This window comes from Helianthus annuus, chromosome 7 (assembly GCF_002127325.2).
Source record: "Helianthus annuus cultivar XRQ/B chromosome 7, HanXRQr2.0-SUNRISE, whole genome shotgun sequence".
NCBI lineage: Eukaryota > Viridiplantae > Streptophyta > Magnoliopsida > Asterales > Asteraceae > Helianthus > Helianthus annuus.
Window position 1 is genome coordinate 76,935,574 of NC_035439.2, and position 20,618 is coordinate 76,956,191.

The following is a 20,618-nucleotide window of genomic DNA, read 5'->3' on the forward strand; positions in this document are numbered from 1 at the left end:
ACTGAAATCTTGTTTTCCGTAGTCATCTTTAAGCACACTCCTGAATGATTTATCAGTGTAAACAGTAATCTCCACAATCAGCAAATCTTCATCGGATAACAAATCATCTAGTAACACATTCAAATCTCAGAAACATTCTTCGACGATCAGATTCACATTCTTCCTCTTCAGTCACGATAACGGATGTATAGTCTTCTCCGTTAGTCCTGGCGGCAACTTAATCAAGAAACATCATCATTCCCCGGTGGTTCGTCTGAAAACAATTCCTCTGCTCGAAGATTAACCATTCTGACACTTTAGACTGTTACAAAATTATCAGTTCTGAGATATCTTTTAAGTATCGACAATACTAATGCATCTCCTGACGCTAATCCTTCTAACCGGCTTGTATGAAGACTTGGGACTCAAACCCTAAGACATCAACCTAATCATGATCTGTAGAATCTGAACTTCCTAATTAGTCAAATATATTAAAAAATATATCCTACAAATTTACAAAGAAACTGTGATAAACATAGATGTTTTTTTGTTTTTGTCATTATTGTGTAGCAAATTTGTTTCGAAAATTGAGGGTTTTTTTGTCGTCATAAATGCGTCATAATTTTGTCAAAATTTGTAAACATATTTTTTCCGTAGTAAAATGCTCATTTTCTAATAGTGTTATTACAACTGATTAAACTCTTTCTAAACCTAGCCTGATGTGGTATAAAAATCGGTTTTTAAAACACCCATTAACAAACAAACCCACACCCCATACTATAGTGATCCGCTTCTATATGATACACACCTACCCTTTCCATGTATACCACTAAAGCTACGCTACCTAACAATCACTAAAGTCTCCACTACCTAACAATCAAATTCCATACACTATTAATAAATAGAGATGACAAATGATTTAAAAAGTATATCACAAATTCAGAGATAAAGAGAGAGGTGGATCCTTCACCACAAACAAAAAAGGTTGTAGTTTTCTTATCAATATATTTTCTTGATCCACTAAACGTTGTTTGAAAATCGAAATATATGTGTCATTGATTTTAATATGTTAATTTTAGAGTTCAATATGTTTATTATTTAAGTTATTTTGTCTTATGTTTGTCACTAAACTTCACTTTTGTAACCGTTGTCGTCCATCTAACTAACTCCTTTTCATGTTTTCTTTGCTAAAACTTTAACTAAAAAACATCAAATTATTATTCTTCTTCGCTTTTCTGGCGACTCAACCTCGCTCATATTCTCTTGAGTCTAGATCCCTCCTTAAATCACCAATTAGCTAACAACTACCAATATGTTAACTCGATTGGGGAGGACCAGAGCTTCGATTTTACACCATTGCTTTGATTGTTTTTCTTTTGTAGTCTTTTTAATGTGTTCAGTTTGTCCAGATAATGTTTAATGGTTGATTGCAAATACTTACTAAAATTTTTAATTCAGATTAGAAAATTAGTGGAGCATTATGAAAACACGGATAAAATGTAGTTTGCGGTTGTTTTGTTTAATTTTGATCAGTTTGTTTGCTTTGGAGATATACGCGTCTTCCCGCATTGTGAGCGATATAATCTATGAGTCTTTTGATGAATCTTTTGAAGAGAGTTGGGTTGCGTCGAAGACGGAAGACTATTTAGGTACGTTCTCATCCTGTTTTAATACGTTTGTGTCCCTTTAATAATATGCATTAGATTAGCTGTATTTTTTTTAAACTGTACGTTGTGGGATTGTTTAAACTGTATTTTTTTTTTTAATTTTAAAATGTCAATATTTTGTTATCTATTTAAGAAGTAATAGTACAATTTGATTCGGGTTTGACGGAAAATATAAACGGCGTTAGTCAGAGCGATAAAAATGATTACAAAAGTGAAGTTTAATGGACAATAGATTTCTTGTTAAAATATCAAACCACATGGATGAAAAACATATTTAACATTGAATTTTATTTATAGAAATTTGTAGTCAATTAGTGATTAAAAAACCTATCTAAATTTATCGTGATTTGATTCAATAAAAATACAAATATGGATCAGATGTATTTATTTTGTATTCCTGAAAAACATCATATATCATAATAAAACATTAAAGAAATACGTTGAGATTTTTTTTACCAGTAAATTTGGATCACTGACGGATTATTGGAGTATCATCGTGTCATCAGCGAAACCACCCGATCATATTCATCAGTGAGAAACCCAATTCATGAGAAAAACCCTTTGTGAGAATCGAAGTCAGGATCTATTGGTACCAAAGCTTTATCCGACCCCAAGATACCAAATTATTTTTTTTTTTTATTTATGGGTTGAATTGATGTTTGAAAAAGGAAGTCAATATATATAATCAATACACGTCTTATATGTCACTTTTTCTACCTTTCATTCCACTTAACAAACTTGAAGAAGGAAGTCAATATATAATCAATACACGTCTTACATGTCACTTTTTCTACCTTTCATTATATCGAACAAACGTATGTGCAAGTGTATATATACAATATTTTTTAATTAAATACTGGTTAAGTATTTAACGTGTTATATGTTTGTTTTTGAAAAAATATAATAATGATGATCTATTTTTCAACAAAATAAGTTTCAATCCATTTACATATATAATATTGTATCGTGTAACTTGGATTCATATCCAAAGTTGTTACCTTTTACATATTGTTACGTTTTTTTTTTTACTTACTTAAATATTTATTATATAACTGCTCCCACACCCACTAATCTACTCTTATATTACTCAACGTATCCAACATCAAACTTGAACATTTAATCCGATTAAAATGGATACGTTTCCATCATCTTGGTAGCACATTAGGTTAATGCTTGTTATATTTTGCAGCAAAACACAAAGATATTCAAAAAATGGAGAGTAACGAGACTCCAAAGAAACCAAGATTTTTATGCCTTCATGGACATGGCTCAAATGCTACATTACTTGAAGACCATTTTAAAAACTGGCCAAATTTTGTGCTCGAGAAAATGGATTTTGTATACATCAATGGTCCATTCCCCGTAGCCGATGAGCTTTTCGAATGGTACACCACGGATGAGGTAAATATATATGAACTTACCATCCAATCATTAATGACCGAGTCTAATCATGTCACGGAACCAAAATGGTCTTGCTAAACCATGTTTATGGGTTAGCTTATTCATATTTTGTAACACTAACATGTGCTAATTAAAAATATCACATTAGATCATGAAAATCTATCTTGTGAGAAAATGTTTTACCAAAACTTTTTTTACACATAAAATCAGGTACCATCATGCATACCTTCAAATTATAATCAATTTTAACTCGAAAACTATGAGAACCAAATAAACATGTGCACATAGTGGATGACCATAATCACATTCAGTGGCAAAAAGAAAGACATGTGGTTTAAAAGATGTGTTATGTAAAACAAGTAGTAGAAATGTTGATATAGTCTCACACTTTTCAACCAAATATGTGCTTTTGCATTTAATTAATACCCCCCCCCCTCTCTTGCATGTCGAAAAAAGACCGGCTCATCAATTTTTATTTCGTTTTTTATAAAGATGTCTAAGAAAGGTGTTATACTACCTTTGTGCAAAATTTGGTTGAAAAAACTGATACGGGAAATAGGATTCTCATAAGTTCTCTCAACTTAAGAAGGGATCTTATTTGAAAGTAATCCTATGTGTGTGTGTGTGTATGAGAAAATTAAAAGGGATTTCACCGGAAATGTTCCTTTTTTTACTTGGTTTACAAGAGAATGCCCCTTTTGACTTCTCAATTAGGCTTGTAAATGAACCGAACGAACACGAACAAGGCATGTTCGTGTTCGTTCGTTAAGTTTTACTGAACAAACGATCGGACACGAATATTTAAATGAACGGGCTTTCTTGTTCGTGTTCGTTCGTTTAGAAAATGAGCATGTTCATGTTCGTTTATGTTTGTTCATTAATAGTGTAAACGAACGGTTCACGAACATAAACGAACGTAATCTTACATAAGCGAATCTAAACGAATATAAGTGAGCAAACACAAACGAACATAACTAAACATAAATTAAGAAACACAATGATGAAACACCAATCAAAAGTAAACGTGAATATCCAAGCATAACCATCATAAAAAAAGAACTTCAAATGTAAAGAAATTCGTTAAAGTTATAGCCTAATAGAAACTCCAAAACACCATCTTGAAATCGCCAATTCAACGTCATGATCAACAATGTACCAAATTTATTCTAACTCAATGTATACGACATCGTCATTTTCCTACAATTAAGAACGAATATAAACGAACATAAACGATCGAATTCAAACGAACATAAATGATCGAACATAAACGACCGTTCATGAACGTAAATGAACAAACGAAACATTGTTCGTATTCGTTCATTTAATTAAATGAACAGAAAAAATTGTTCATGTTCATTCGTTTACTATATAAACAAACATAAACAAATTTCCCGCCGAATGATACATGAACGGTTCACTGAACGTTCGGTTCGTTTACAAGCCTATCTCAATCTCACAAATGATCCTTTAAATATGAGTTGCGACGCCCATGTTCTTACAGACGGTCGTCGTTTTTAGGTTTAATGAAATCTTGCCACGTGTCCAACTACGAGCATAAATGTCGGTATATCTAGAATTGCCAACACATCCGATGACGTTTATGTCATCTATGTCACTGGTGTTGCCGCCAGTCTTACAATCGAGTCAAGAATGTGCCAACAGTGTTTGTTTTACCATTTCTTTTTCAAAAATTATAATAAACAATTCAAGTTAAGGACCAGTGTTTGTTTTACCATGTCTTTTTAAAATTAAAATAAACACTTATTTTTGAATGGCAAACAACAACTTTTATTCAAAACCCCAAAGATTCAAAAGTACAAATGGTTAGTAAGTTACTAAGCCAACCACCTATTACATAATCACCCTATGAAGTGGAAAATTCGAAACCCTAAAAAACATAACAATAAACAATGTATCATACTCCATTATAAAACTCGAAATTCACCGACCTCCAGTCCAAAACCGTTTTCTTTGCTCTGCATTTAATCCACAGGAATGTATTTCCTTGCATTTCTCCAAAGATCCCATCTATAGTTGCTCTCTTCCCATTAAGAATTCCTTCATTCCTTACTTTCCATATGCTCCAAGAAGTCGCTAGTATGATGGTTTGGACATATTTCCTCTTCAGTTCTTCAATAGGATGTGTTTTATAAAATTCCAAAAAATCTTTCATAGAGAAGGCAAAAATCGGCTAGATTTTCCACCACGAACTCACTTTATGCCACATTACTGCTGCTACATAACACCCCGTAAACAGATGATCTGCATCTTCTTCTTGATCTTCGCATAACTTACAAATTGGCGCACCTGGGAGCATGCCCCTTTTCTTTAACCCGATCATTGTTGCCAATCGATATTGTACTCTACGCCACCCAAAAATATTAATCTTTTTTGGCACCCACTTGACCCATTCATATGGATGGTAAGGGACCGCAAACCTGTTTAGAACTGCCCGGGCTGACGAAACCGAGAATGACCCATCACTAGAAGGAACCCACTACCATTTATCAGCTCGGTTCTCCAAACTTAGCGTTAGTCTCAAGGTTAACAATTGTTGCAGCTGATTAATTTGTTCGTTTGTACTCGGGACCGCCCTCCACTCCAAATCAGCCAATCGCTCCTCGATTGTTGCTCGCTTATGTTTTTCTATTTCAAAGAGATCAGGAAATCTGTCCTTCAAAATGTCATCCCTAACCCACCAGTCCAACCAGAATCGCACCTTTTTTTCCAGTACCTACATCGCCTTTTATTAAGCTTTCAACAAGAACATTATTGTTTTTCAATTCTTTCCGGATCCTAACGATATTGTTCCAAGTACCAGGGATACATTCCTTAATCAGGACATACGAATAAGAATGAGTATGTTCGTGAATTGCCCTGACGGTTTTTCCCCAAAGTGAATCCTTTTCATGCTTGAAACGCCACCACCATTTCAACAATAAGCTGATGTTCATATCTTTAAGTGACCCCAACCCAAGTCCCCCTTTTTCAATGGGATCAATTACCCTTTCCCAATATACCCATGTTGTCTTTGCCTTTTCATCATTACCACCCCAAAAGAACCTTCTTCTAATTGCTTTTAACTTATCCAGCACACCTTGTGGCGCGTTGAAAAGATAGGAGAAATATAGAGGAAGACAGTCTAAAGTTGCTTTCAAAAGAGTTGGTATCCCACCTGAGGAAAGCATGTTGGACTTCCATAAGGACAACCGATTTTTAAAAACAATAAGTTATGCACTTCCAATGTCGAAGTTGATTCATGTTCGCCCCCACAGGTACCCCAAGATACTTGCAAGGGAATTTTTTTCCACATTATAATTTATTGTTGAAGCCATTAGATTAACCAAATTTTCCACCACCCCAACCCCAAAGAGATTTGTTTTCTTGTGGATGATTTTTGAACCAGAAATGTAGTAATAACACCTCATGAGCCTTATGATATTGCAAATGGTACTTTCTTCCTAATCCCCCATAAATACCACATTATCCGCATACATCATGTGTGTTATTACCGGCCCATTGTTAGGAAGTGAGATGCCTTTTATTTTTCTTAATTCCAAAGCCTTTTTCCAAAAACCAGTTAAAGCTTCCATTGCGATTATGAAAATAAAAGGTGAGAGCTGGTCACCTTGACGAACCCCACTATAGCATTGAAATTCTAACGATGGAGGGCCATTAATTAGAACCGATGCTTTAGAAGAGACCAAATGCCCCTAACGATGGAGGGCCATTAATTAGAACCGATGCTCTAGAAGCGACCAAAATGCCCCTAACCCATTTCCTCCAAACCGGTGGAAAGCCTATTTTTTGGAGAACACGGTCGATAAAATTCCAATTTATTATGTCATAAGCCTTTTCGATGTTGATTTTTAAGATAAAAGCTTTCTTTTTATTCTTTTTTGCCCATGAGATAACTTCATTTAGAATTAGTGGTCCATCTAAAATATTTCGTGAAGCTAAAAAACCAGACTGACATTCCCAAATTACCGACCCACCACCCCTTTAAGCCTATTGGCGAGTACCTTAGAAATTATTTTAGAGATACACCCAATCAAGCTAATTGGTCTGTAATCATTAAGATAGATAGGATCCGTACCTTTTGGAATTAACGCTAGAAAAGACGAACCACACTCTCTATTTATGATGCCATCCTCATGAAAGGTGTCCATGATCTTCACCAAGTCTTCTTTAAACAAATCCTAAGTGTTTAAAAAAAACCAAAATTAAACCCGTCTGGCCTAGGGGCTTTATCGCTATCACAATCCCACACTGCCCTCTTGATTTTGTTAGGGTTAAAAGGACCGACCAAAGTATTAGCTTCATCGTCCGAAAGTTTTTTTAAATACGGAACCACAAAATTCAGTCTTTGTTGCATAGGTTCCCGAAATTTATAGGCAAAAAACTCTCCCGTTTCCATTTTTATTTTTTCCGGATCCATTACTCATTCCCCGTTTAGATTCACCCCATTCAAACATTTAAGAATATTATTTTTATTTATAAGACCATGAAAAAATGATGAGTTCTCATCACCCTCCTATACCCCCTCTAAAAGAATATCATGTAGTTGTTTTTTGCAATCCGTCAACTTAAGTTTCTCAACATCACTAAATGGACGTTGTTCCAATACCCCCTCCAAATCTCGTAATTTTGTTTCTATTTTCCTACTATGTGCATTTATCCTCTCCCTATCAGCGCACAACCATGCCCTTATCCCTTTCTTTACTAATTTTAGTTTATCTATAAGCACAAGATCTGGGGACCAACAAAAACAAAATCTTGTACAGCCTAATTTACCACCCTATCTAACCCATCCCGACCAATCCAAGAGTTATAAAAACAAAATGGACTAGAGCCAAAATTACATACCGATGTAGATAGAGAGTTAGGGTAGTAATCTGACTCGCATCTTGATAAAACCATCACTGTAGCGTCCGGCCACCAGTTTCGAAAAGATGATGAGACAAGGAATCTATCCAGCTTACTTAACTTATCACCAGTATCGCTCACTCTTATGTATTTCATGTCCCCCATCGGATACTCCATCAAGCCGTTATCTTTAATAAATTCGTTAAGAACCTCCGCGCACCCGAGAACAAAATCCGTATTGAGACGTTCTTCTTGGCTTCTTACTGCATTGAAGTTCCCCATTACCACCCACAATTCATCCATATTCCCGAATTGATCCGAGAATACTCTCCATAGCTCCTGTTTTTTAGACAAGTTTTGCGGTGCATGGATATTTATAAAGTGCATCACTTCTCCTCCTTGTAATGCTCCTGAGATTTGTAAGAAATTTTGATTTCGGACAGTCGTTGTCTTGTTGAAGAAAGCAGGTCTCAAAGAAATAATAGCCCGCCTGATCTTCCGTCCGAATTGACCCATTCACAATCTACGACTCTTCTCCCCAAAGTCCGTTTACAGGATTTCTGGCGCCAACCTTTGTTAAACTTTCATGAACCGCTATGAAATTTGCCCTTTCTGATTTGATTAATTCACCCAATGCAATAATTTTATGGTCCTCGTTCACCCCTTTAATATTCACCGAAAGAATCTGCATTGATTCACATTTCTATCACCTTCCTCTAGGATTGTGGCACTCATACTATTTTCATGCCCTGACATTGATATACCAACCGCAACCCCCATAGCAATCGTATTACTCACCTCAGTATTAATAGCTGATTGAGAGCCACCATCGTCAACATTAGTCACTAGATTCGTACCTGGGATCTCCCAAGTGAAAGCGTTCACACCTTCTATTTGCGTTCATCTGTTGTCCCTCGGGACCCTTTGACGTCGAGAACTCCTATCAGCACCCTCTTGGTATTTTTTTGGCTCCAGTACTCTTCTTAGGTGAGATTTGAAACAAGAAGGGTAACTTAATGTTAGAACGACTAGGAGGGCCATTAAGGTCGAGGTCCAATTCAAGTTAATTTACCAATGTTTAGTTATTACCAAGAATTTAGAATAGAAGTAGAAGAAAACCCCATTTAATTCAAACCTTTCAATCCTTCCGTGGAGCATGGACTTTGAAACATGGGTAGGACACCCACGTTTCATTTCTGTAGGACACACAAGTACAAATAGTCAAACGTAAATACAATTTAATACTTCCTGCGGTGATTTTATTTCAACTGAATTCAAACAGTTCAAAATATAGACTCAATCGGCGACCGACCCAAAACCTTGGCTTCCAACAACAATATGTTGGCGTCTGACGGTAAAACATGGGCTTGCGACGTAAAACGTGGGCTTCTAACAACAACATACGGACGTCTGACGGCAAAACGCAGGTGCCTGATTGCAAAAAGCGGTCATCGATGACAATACATGTGCGATCCATGAAAATATCGTTGTTTTAGTTTAAAGACAAACGCTGGCAGATGCGCCCATGACATGGATGTTAAAGTAGTTGCGCCTTTGACATCGATGACAAATACATTGGTGGTACAATAAATATGGATGTTTCTGACACGTGGGATGATCTCATTAGAAATAAAACATTGTCGGTCAACCGTAAAACATGGGCATCGCTGCCCATATTTGAGGGTAACATTTGTGAGATTGGAAAGTCAAGGTACATTCTCTTGTAAACCAATTCAAAAAAGGACATTTTCGGGATTATCCCAAATTGAAAATTAGAGAGAAAAAAAAGTAGCGTAGATTTATGTAACATGAAATTGTAGTTCCTTTTAAATGATATGAAGACCATACATCTCGTTTACAGGGATGTTATATAACCCCATTAGAAGATCAACTGTCATAATTACATGAATGTAATGTTGGTTTGTATTCTTAACCTATGATGCACGGGAACGGCAAGAGGATACAACACTTGTCCCGGGGACGGTATGGGGACGGAAACAGCATGGAAACGTCCCCCAAACATATCCGGGTTTGTGGGATGGCGACGCGACGTATCCTGGATTGTGAGGACGACAAATTTGACGTATCCGTGACGTATCCAGGTTTGTTTTAGACGTATCCATCAATGTATAAAGGGGAAACGTTGTTAGGGTTTTTTTGTTTAAGAAGGAAGAAGAGGTATAGTAGGTATGACTTGTGGGCTAAGGGTATTTAAGAAGGAAGAAGAGATATAGTAGGTATGACTTGACGGAGAAAACCCCTTAACTACATGAGTAAATTATACTTTATTACTTTTTTTTTTTGGTTTTGTCAGCTAATTTTATTCAATGTTTATGCTTTCTATTAATTTAAATAGTGTTATACTTTTGGATTTTATATTTTATTAGATTTAGACTTCATTATTTTATTTAACCTTTTTGTTAGTGTTTTCTTGAATTATTGGATCTTTCAAGTTTGTTTTTATTTTTTATTTTTCCAATTTATTTGTAGTTCTAAACTATTTATTTGTACATAATTTATATTTAAATACAAAATAATAATAGCTAATTAATGATTATCTAATCATTAACCAAGCCCCTCCCATTACACTCATTTTGTGCATTTCTAGATAAGGAAAATGTATGCATACATGTCAGCCACGTGGCAGCACCTTTTTTCTCAACTACGCCCTCAAACAAGCCCCATAACATATAGTCTAAGTATCCGGATTTATTTATGGATTTAGACTTTTAGCTTTAATATACTATATAACTATACACGACCTTTCAAAGTTTCAATTACCAATTTACTACAATAGTGAAATTTCATATTTATCAATTATTATCTATTATATAACTATATATTCTTTTTATATTCCTGCTCAAGAAACATCGATATTCATCTTATATAATATATTTTTATTTTTTAATATTTTTTTCGATATCTTTGCCATACCCGTATCTGGAAGTTTTGAGTTTTGTCTTTTCCCGTACCCGTAACGTCCCTGTACCTAAGTCCCATACCCGTTCCCGTGCAACATAGTTCTTAACATGTCTTCTCAAGCAAAACTATGGTATAGAAATTTAGTTTAAAATACAATAACAAAAACAAAACATAAATGAAATTGCTCTAAGTTGATTCATTGTTGTGAGGTTCCACTTTAATCGACAACTGCATGCATTAAAGTACTCCTTCCTCACAACCTCATGTTCTTCAAAATAACTCTTTTTGTTGCTTTTATTTTTCTATCCCTCATCTTCAACATCAAACTCAGGACCATTTCCAAATAAATGCTTGTGCGCACGCGAATGTATTATCCGGTTGTTTGATAAAGGATCGGGTTATAGTAACTTATCAAACTAGGTTTTGTAGCCGACTTCTATTAGGTTGTCTAACTAGACCCCCCCCCCCCAAAAAAAAAATATATATATATATATATATATATATATATATATATGTATATATATATATATAGGGGAAAGATAAATCGAAAACCCATGTGAGTTGAGAAAACCCAAATAAACCCTATGTAACATTTTTATTTTTTTCTAAAAAAAATAGGAAATGTAATATAAATGTACACGGACCTATTTATGAAAAAAATGAAAAAAAACGCTTACTATTTTTTTTTTTTAAAATGTTGAAAATTTATATGTTACATTTTTTGGACATACATATTATGTAACCTGAAATTTTGTAATATTTTTTAAAAAAAAACTACTTGGTGTCTTTTTGTGTTTCTTTTTTTAAAATGTTCAAATATATGTATATTGCATTTCCTATTTTTTTTAGAAATGTATCTTGAGTTTACATGGTTTTTTTACAAAGGTTTTCTGAGTTTTCTCAACTCAAGTGGGTTTTCGATTTATCCTTCCCCTATATATATATATATATATATATATATATATATATATATATATATATATATATATATATATATATATATATATATATATATATTACATGAATTTTAGATTTTGTTTAGTATTTTGATCATGTTATATTAAATAAAAATGACATTTGTTGGAGCACTATTTGCTTATGAAAACTGTAAAAAAGGTATAACAGATGCAATCGACATACAAAAAATCTCAAGAACGATGATTATAACAATCACAAGATCTACAACGATTACAGTAAACAAAGAACATACAATAAAAACTGCAACTAACCCTCAATTCTCACACAATGAGATTATTAACACAATAATCTTCGATACTAACACTGAATCTCAAATTCTAAACTACTGATTCAAGGTGAATCAGAGAAGATCTATGAAAACCCTAAGTGTTTGATAGAGAGAAACTAGAGAGATGCAAAGAAAAATATCTAGACAATAAGACTTTCATCAATAATGAGACGACTTATATAAACTTCAGAGCATTGAACCCCTAAGCCCATGCTAAGCCCATCAGACGTCTTCACAGCTCCAGCCCAATAGCAAGTCCATTTCAGTGAAGGCCCACATGTATAAATAAAGAAAAAATAAAGATAACATAAGTATATATAAAAACATAAAAAGTCGTATATGAAAAATATCTGGACAATAAGACTTTCACCAATAATGAGACTACTCATATAAACTTCACAGCTCCAGCCCAATAATCCACTCTTCAGACTTTAAGCTCCATCCAAATAGCAAGTCCACTTTAGCGAAGGCCAACATGTATAAACAAAGAAAAAATAAAGATAACATAAGTATATATAAAAAAGATAAAAAGTTGTATAAGTATTAACTTGTGAGACTATTTATATAACTTTTAACAAAAAAAAAACATAAAAAGTTGTATAAGTATTAAATTGTGAGACTATTTATATAACTTTTAACAAAAACAAAATTTAGCTTACTTACAAATAAACTAATAGCACATATTAAACATCATCATTTATGTGCGTTGTGTACCTGTACCTGTATCTGTTTTTTTTTTTTTTTTTTTTTTAATTTCTAGTGTGGATATAACTTTCATATCATATTTTAAAAAAGTAATATATTTATGGGCTCAATTGACTCTAAGGATTACAAGACTGAAAACTTTGATGAAGGCATAGCATACATTGAAGATCGCATGGTAGAGCTAGGACCATTTGATGGTGTGCTTGGTTTTTCTCAGGTAAAATCCATCCTTGATATACTTCAAAACACACATATCTTAAATACATGTGATATTGGAAATGTTATAAAACATATGATTTCACCTTTAAAACTTTGATTCTTAAATGGTTACACAGTTAGTTCTTGTTCAAATTCGTTTTTTTTTTCGTGCAAAGTGTAAGAAACTAAAAGAAAGTGATATTTGTATTCTAGATGAGATTTGTGAGCCTTATTATATAATTACGAGTTGTTGTAATCAACACAGGTTATATAATTACCCAAAATGTGTTTATGATTATGGATTGTTATAATCAACAACTCATCATCATTATATAATTACTCGTAATACATATATTGTTAATTATCTATATAACAATGTTATACTCAAATTAAATAATAAAAGACATTTATTGATTTATTGATATTAATTTTTAAAAGAATAATAGTATAATACACTATATTTGGTTATGCATGTGTAACAATTACCTCTGTGTCTCTCTTTCCTCTCTCTCTCTATGTATATATACATAATAAAAAACAATTATTGATTCATTGATATTAATTTTTAAGAGAATAATAGTATAATACACTATATTTGATTATGCATGTGTAACAACTACCTCTGTTTCTTTATATATATATATATATATATATATAGAGAGAGAGAGAGAGAGAGAGAGAGGTAATTGTTATACACGCATAACCAAATATAGTGTATTATATATTCTATTAAAAATTAATATCAATGAATCAATAATTGTATTTTATTATTTATATATCTAGAGAGAGGGGGATAAAGAACAAGTTATAGGCGTATGAAAAGTAATGTAGAAGTTGTTTAATCATGAAGAAATTTGCTTTAAAAAATTATACCATATGTTTTAAAAGTTGTAATCACTTAAAGTATTAAAATTATATATATATTTATATTATATTATAATTCAGATTAGAAGAACAAACAGATAATTTTACATAGCTTTAATAGTTTAAGTAATTAAAACTTCGAAAACATATGGTACAATCCTTTAAAACATAATGTTGACTTTTAACCCAACCTTACAAACAACTTTTAAATGGCCGTAACTATTTCATATGTTTTTTTAACTACACCATAAAACGAACATTTTATTATCTTTATTTTGATATTGTCATTTTTAACTTTAAAAGAATAACATATTACATGATTATCAGTGTTTGTGTTTCCCGTAGCACCGCACGGGAACCCTCTAGTGCGTGTGTGTTTGGAGGGGGGGGGGGGGTATGATAAACTTTTATTATACGTAAATATTTTTTTATAATCATCATACCATACTATGATGCATTTAGCGATGCGTCATGATATTTGTAACAATTGGTCATAATGTTTTAATGGTGTGTTACATGTATGCATCTAGGGTTCGTGTACCTGTAGGGGATACTTATTTTTTCCCTGTGAAGGTAGGATATGGGTATTGTTTTTCTTAAATGTGTGCCTCATAATTAACAAATTTTTACCATAATTTTATGTTTCTTCTTCGTAAGAATAATATTTTGACAGAGTAAATTAACTTTTCATTATGTAAATAGATGGTTTCTTCTTTTTTTTCGAATTAAAAATAAATAAGTATTTTTTTAAGGGTTTTTTTTTTTCAACATAAACAGGGAGCCTTTGTAGCTGGGGCATTACCAGGAATGCAGGCACAAGTAAGTGACTACAATGCTAACTATATATAATATACACTAGTAAGATTATTCGCGCTATATTACGGAGTTTTGGTCGATATCTATTTTAGTTCAATATAACAACCCAAAAAAATATACTCAAAAGAATATCGACACATGTTTTACATCAACCGAAAAATATAAAAATAATTTTAAATTGAACAGTAGAATAGACTGATTTTAAATTAGTTGTAAATAGAAAAAGGTAAAGTGTAAACGCTACCTTACAAATAACTTTAATGAAAAAGAAACGTAAAACTAAAATATTAAACATAAAGAAAAATAAAAATTAAAAATAATAAAGTCCAAAAAAAAACTCAAAAAAGAAAAAAAAAACCAATAGGATAAAAGCATTATTCACACAACTTGCTAATTGTAGTTTACGTCAAAACATAAACAATTGAAAATGTACATAAAAATAAGCACGAAAACTTATTATATATGACCCAACATATTTCCGAAGAATACTTACATCGGAACATAAACCAACTAAAAATGTATATAACAATAAACATAAGAACATATAATATTTGGAGTAAATTGCCATTTTGGTCCTTGTGGTTTAGCCAGTTTTGCCACTTTAGCCCAAATCTCAAAGTTTTTATATCTGGGTCACTGTGGTTTCATTTTTATTGTCATTTTGGTCCAAATCTCAAATTAGGTAAGATTTCTAAAAATACTGGTTTTTGTCTTTTTCCTTAGGGGCATTTTGGTATTAAATAAAAAAACATATACCCTCTCTCTCTTTTCTCATTTATTTAAAAAACTAAAAAATATATATGTATGCACAGCCCCACTTTCTCAGCTCTCTCTCTAAAACCACTTACCACCACCCACCCACCTACCGCCACCATCATCCAACCATCGCCACCACCACCACCATCACCCAACCGTCGCCACCACCCATAAAAGCACAGATATAACTTCATCTTCCCCCAAACCCATCTTCTTCTCCAAACCCAAACCCTCCCAAACCCTTTCTATTAATCTCTCTCTCTCTCTCAGCTCACCCTCTTCCCCAACCCCAAACCCTACTCTTCTCCAAACACTCCATAGAACACGCCGCGCGGTGGTGTGGGTGTACGGTGGTGGTGGGTACGTAGAACGCGCAGAGGATTAGAACGAGGAGAAGGAAGGTGATCCAGAGGCAACAACGATATTATTATCATTATCGTCGCTGAAAGTGAAGATATCGTCGTTTCTGTGTGAACCCCAGTCGCCGCCGATAGGGCCTTTGTTCAAAAACAACACAGTGGCAACCATCGGGGTTCAGATGAGCCTAAGTCATCATCTTCACCTTCCGTCGCCATCGTAGATGGCCGGAGCCGCTGGCAACGACGGTGGTAAATCCGCCGCCGCCATGGCGTCCGGAGCCACCGACAACAACCGACCAAATCCGTGTTTCTCTCTCTCTCTCTTTCTTACTCCCAGCCATGGGAACGACACAGTTGCCGGAAAAGAGTCGAGAGCAGAGACCTGTGATGTGTAAAGAGAAGGATCGAAGATCAGAGAATATGGACAGATAAGGCTTCTTCTAAAAGCCTACAAATAAGGTCAAAGGGTTTTATTAATTTAATTATTTTAATTAATAATCTATTATAATAAAAATTAAAATGATCATTTTGCCACTAAGGAAAAGGACAAAATAGCAGAGTTTTATTAGGCAAAATGGCATGATTTCACTTTTGGATCAAAATAATAACAAAAACGAAACCACAGGGACCCAGATACAAAGACTTTGAGATTTGGACTAAAGTGGCAAAACTGGCCAAACCATAGGGACCAAAATGGCAGTTTACTCGAATATTTGCCTCAACTCATTTCCGGAAAAAATTTACATTGAAACGCAAATCAATTTAAATTTATACATACACTTACATAAAATTTAACATGTAGAAATCGATTACAAGTATTTAGATAGTTAAGGAGTTGTAATTGTCAATGCTGAAAGTTGACGGATAAATGTATAAAAAACTGAAAAAAGACAAAAAAAAAAAAAGTTAAAAGGTCATGGCACTCTTCACAAACTTTTCTAATTGTATAATAGTTAACCAACTAACTAGCTAGCACTAATTTTAACCTCAATTGAACCTATAAATAGTTCGCTACTTTTAGCTTTTAAGTGTTAATATTCACATCCCTTTCCTCTATCTCTCTATATATATTCACATCCTTTCTCTCTATCTCTCTATATATCTCTCTCTATATATAGAGAGAGATAGAGTGAAAAAAGTGTGTAAATAAAATAAACATTTAATAAATCGCTTAAGAAACAAAATTAAAATAAGTTGGTTTTAATGCTAGTTCGGTTAGTTTATACACATGACTTTTTTAGCTCACCCTGTCCTTAAGCATTATGGTTAATTCCTTGTTCAGGGTTTATGTCTCACAAAGGTTGGGAAAATCGAACATGTTATTATAATATCGGGAGGCAAACTTGGAGGCACACTTCCCTCGCCAAAGCTGGCCGAAAACGCTTACTCTTCTCCGATAAATATTCCGTCACTCCACATTTACGGTAAAAGATCGAGAATTATATAAATTAAGCATCGAATCTAAAAAATCTTCATGCTAAAGTATATTTGCTTGATTTAAAGAGTGTGAAAATATTTTTTTTTTTTATTTTAAGTAGTTTAAAAAAGTTGAATTAATCAATTCATACTAAGAGGGTGTTTGGGGTTGAGTTTTGAAAGAGATTTTTAGATTAGTGAGTTTTGAAATCGTAAATAATCAGTTTTGAGTGTTTGGGTAAAAAAAATAAAAAAATTGATTATTCGCGTTTAGAAAGTTACAAAACGTAGTCTTCCAAAAGCAACACCCCCACCCTACTGCAACAAAACGCAGTTTTTCAAAAATTGATTATTTGCGTTTATAAAAGGATTTTAACTTGTTTATTTTTTTAAATATATATTTGCCAAACACTCAAATAGTTGATTATCTGATTATTGTGATATCAAGCAACATAATCCAATCCAATCCAAAATGCTATCTTTCAACATCACGTTTTGTTACGGTTAATTATCTGATTCTGATTATTCAAAACACATAATCTATTTTCAAAACTCAACCCCAAATACCCTCTAAATGTTCATAGATTGTTTTATTAAGCTTAAAAGTTTGTTTAATGTAATAAAGTTTATTTATTTATGATCTATATATTTGTTTCAATAAGTAATATTTTTAATATAAAGTGTATTTTTCAACTCTATAAACTATTTAGGTTATCATGGATTCCGTTTCCGTCAATAAACTATTTAGGTAAATTTATATAATAGTGATTAAGTTTTAAAGGTGTTTCAGGTAGGTCAGTCAAGTTTCAAAAGTGTTTCAATAAGGTCACTCAACATTAATTTTTCATTAAATTTAGGGTTTTTTCGTCTATTTTATAGGTAACCGTGGTGATGTGGATTTTTGTTTCCTTTTTCCTTTTTATGATGCTAACCAATGTTGTAGAAGGCGCTAGGCGCTAGTCGGGCGGTGAGGTACAGCCTAGGGATTAATCGGGATTAATCAGGATTAATCGGGATTAATCGGAATGGGATTTTTATATGTATTTTTTCAAAATTATATATATATACCCAATAATATAAAAATAATACTTCAAAATTCACATAAATACTTCAAGTTTCAGATAGTATTGTTCGATTTTGACCGATTTTGACCAATTTTGACCGCCTAGGACCGCCTAGAACCGCCTAGGACCGCCTAGAACCGCCTAGGACCGATTTTGATCGATTTTGACCGACTAATATTGTCCGATTAATCCGATTTTTGACCGCCTAGGACCGATTTTGACCGCCTAGGACCGATTTTGACCGATTTTTGACCATGACCGATTAATTGACCGCCTAGCTCAAAATTAGGCAGTAGATGACCGCCTAGCGCCTAGGCGCCGATTAATCGGCCGCCTAGACCGATTTCTGCAACCATGATGCTAACATCGAGTGATGACGTAGATTGTAACTTGTTTTTTTTTTTTAAATTTTTATTAAAAATAATTTCATATATTAAAATAATCTAACCACAACATCTTATACTCTATTTTTTTCTTGACACATGGAAAAAAGTATATGGTTGGATTTGAATGTTAAGTTATCTTTTTTTTTTTTTTTTTTGAAAAGTGTGAATTATTCGCGAATGTCGGGAGGTTTAGCATACGTTGTCTTAACGAGGTTCATGCTAGAGAGCCCCCTCGCACAATAGATCCCCAATTTAAACCCCTCAATAAGAAACCCCTATCACCCAGACTCGAACTTGAAACCTGATGTGGAAACTCACCCGGGCCCGCCATAGGTGGAACTTAAATACCCGTGGCCACCACTAGAATACTTCTAAAACTTGGTTATCTAATTGAGACAAAAACAATACAAATAATTAGAATACTTTTAAAACTTGGTTGCTATTTTTTATGACATTTTCCTTAAAATAGCGTGTATTTTTCAACTCTATAAATAGTTTATTGTGGATATCATGTCGGGATAAATAAACGGCTGTTAAACATAATTTTGATAAAGTTTCAATTTAATCTTGGAAATAAATTGAAAACATTTTTTGTAACAACACCAAACACACACAATTTAGTACATCTCTAGCGTAATATTCAGTTCTAGGGATGAGCATGGTACCCGTTCGATATCAAACTAGTACGATACCAGTACCGAAAGTACCATTACCGAAAAACATATTAATTCTATGTGACGCCATCTCTTTAATACAAAAACATATTATAGTCTCCTCGTGTATAGGTGAGACTGACGTTGTAAGGTTATCTGCACCAAAACTCATTGAAGCATATGTTGATCCTCTCGTGATAGTCCACCCTGGTGGTCATGAAGTGCCAAAATTAGGTATATTTTGTTTCATAATAACTAGATGAGTAGACTGTCAAAATGGTTTTTATGGTTTGGTCACTTTTACCACTTTAATCTAAAACTTAAACTTTTTGAATCTGGGTCCCTATGGTTTCAATTTTGTTGTCAATTTCATCCAAAAACAAAATCTAGTCAGATTTTTCAGTTAATATCCAACTTTTTTTTGTATTTTTCATCCCTTCTAATAAAGGGGCAAAAATGGTTAGATTTTTTTAATTGTTATAATAAAATCTTAAAAGACCATTTTGCCTTTAATTAAAAGAGTGGAAAAATTTTTAAAATGGTCAGATTATTTTAAGATTTTTAATTATAAATAATTCACATACCGTCAAAGTGTCACACACCATGCATCATACTTAATAAATATGTCGGTTATAACAAAGGTACTTATTACATCTCGTTAATATGTTTTCCTCCTATCAAGATACGGAAAACGGACCGTTGAAAGAATAAAAAATGAATCAATCATAACAATTACATAACATAAATTACTATTATTAAACAAAACTAAAATTTGCTTGTTTCATGGCAGATGAAGATGGATTGAAGATCATGTTTGAGTTCCTTAAGAAAATTAATGCAATTGCTTGATGAAGCGGTTCTCTTGTGTTGAAATACTCTTATTTTAGAAAGTTTTATATAATCGTTCATGCAAATGTTGTTCGTCTCCAAAAGTCAATGTAATAATGGTATAAAATATTATAATAAATGCAATATGTGTGTATACTATATAGATATCGGTTCGACCACAAGGTAGTTTTTGGTTCGAAACGTACTATGTTAAGTGTTCTTGATGAAGGTATGTTAGAAGTGCTTTTAAACACACAGTTCCTACTACAAGAACATGCAATTGGCATGCGTTGAATATATGGCATGATTGCATGTTCTTGTAGTAGTGAACTGTGTGTTTAAAAGCACTTCTAACATATATGTACCGTCGATCATTGCAAATCTTTCGATGCCTTATTAAATAAGATTAATATGTGCAAAGAGTATATTGTGTGTGTATTATGGACGGGATTTAAATTCGAGTTTCGTTGCTTGATCAAGATGTTTAAGCAT

General features: G+C 33.2%; 1 protein-coding gene across 4 annotated transcripts; it reads left to right on the forward strand.

Moving 5' to 3' along the window:
- The first annotated feature begins 873 nt into the window (after positions 1-873).
- Positions 874-20,285, forward strand: LOC110939688 (esterase AGAP003155). 4 transcript variants are annotated; one of them, XM_035975562.1, is made up of 8 exons: positions 874-963; positions 1,438-1,628; positions 2,836-3,047; positions 12,908-13,003; positions 14,626-14,667; positions 17,062-17,203; positions 19,416-19,532; positions 20,089-20,285. In XM_035975562.1, exons 2-8 carry the CDS (start codon positions 1,460-1,462, stop codon positions 20,145-20,147), a joined length of 837 nt encoding a protein of 278 aa, XP_035831455.1. In that variant the 5' UTR covers positions 874-963; positions 1,438-1,459; the 3' UTR covers positions 20,148-20,285. The 4 variants fall into 4 exon arrangements, with proteins under 4 accessions (XP_035831455.1, XP_022036950.1, XP_035831454.1 ...); XM_022181258.2 differs by having other exon boundaries at positions 876-963; positions 19,431-19,532; XM_035975561.1 differs by having other exon boundaries at positions 876-1,628.
- The last annotated feature ends 333 nt before the right edge of the window (positions 20,286-20,618 follow it).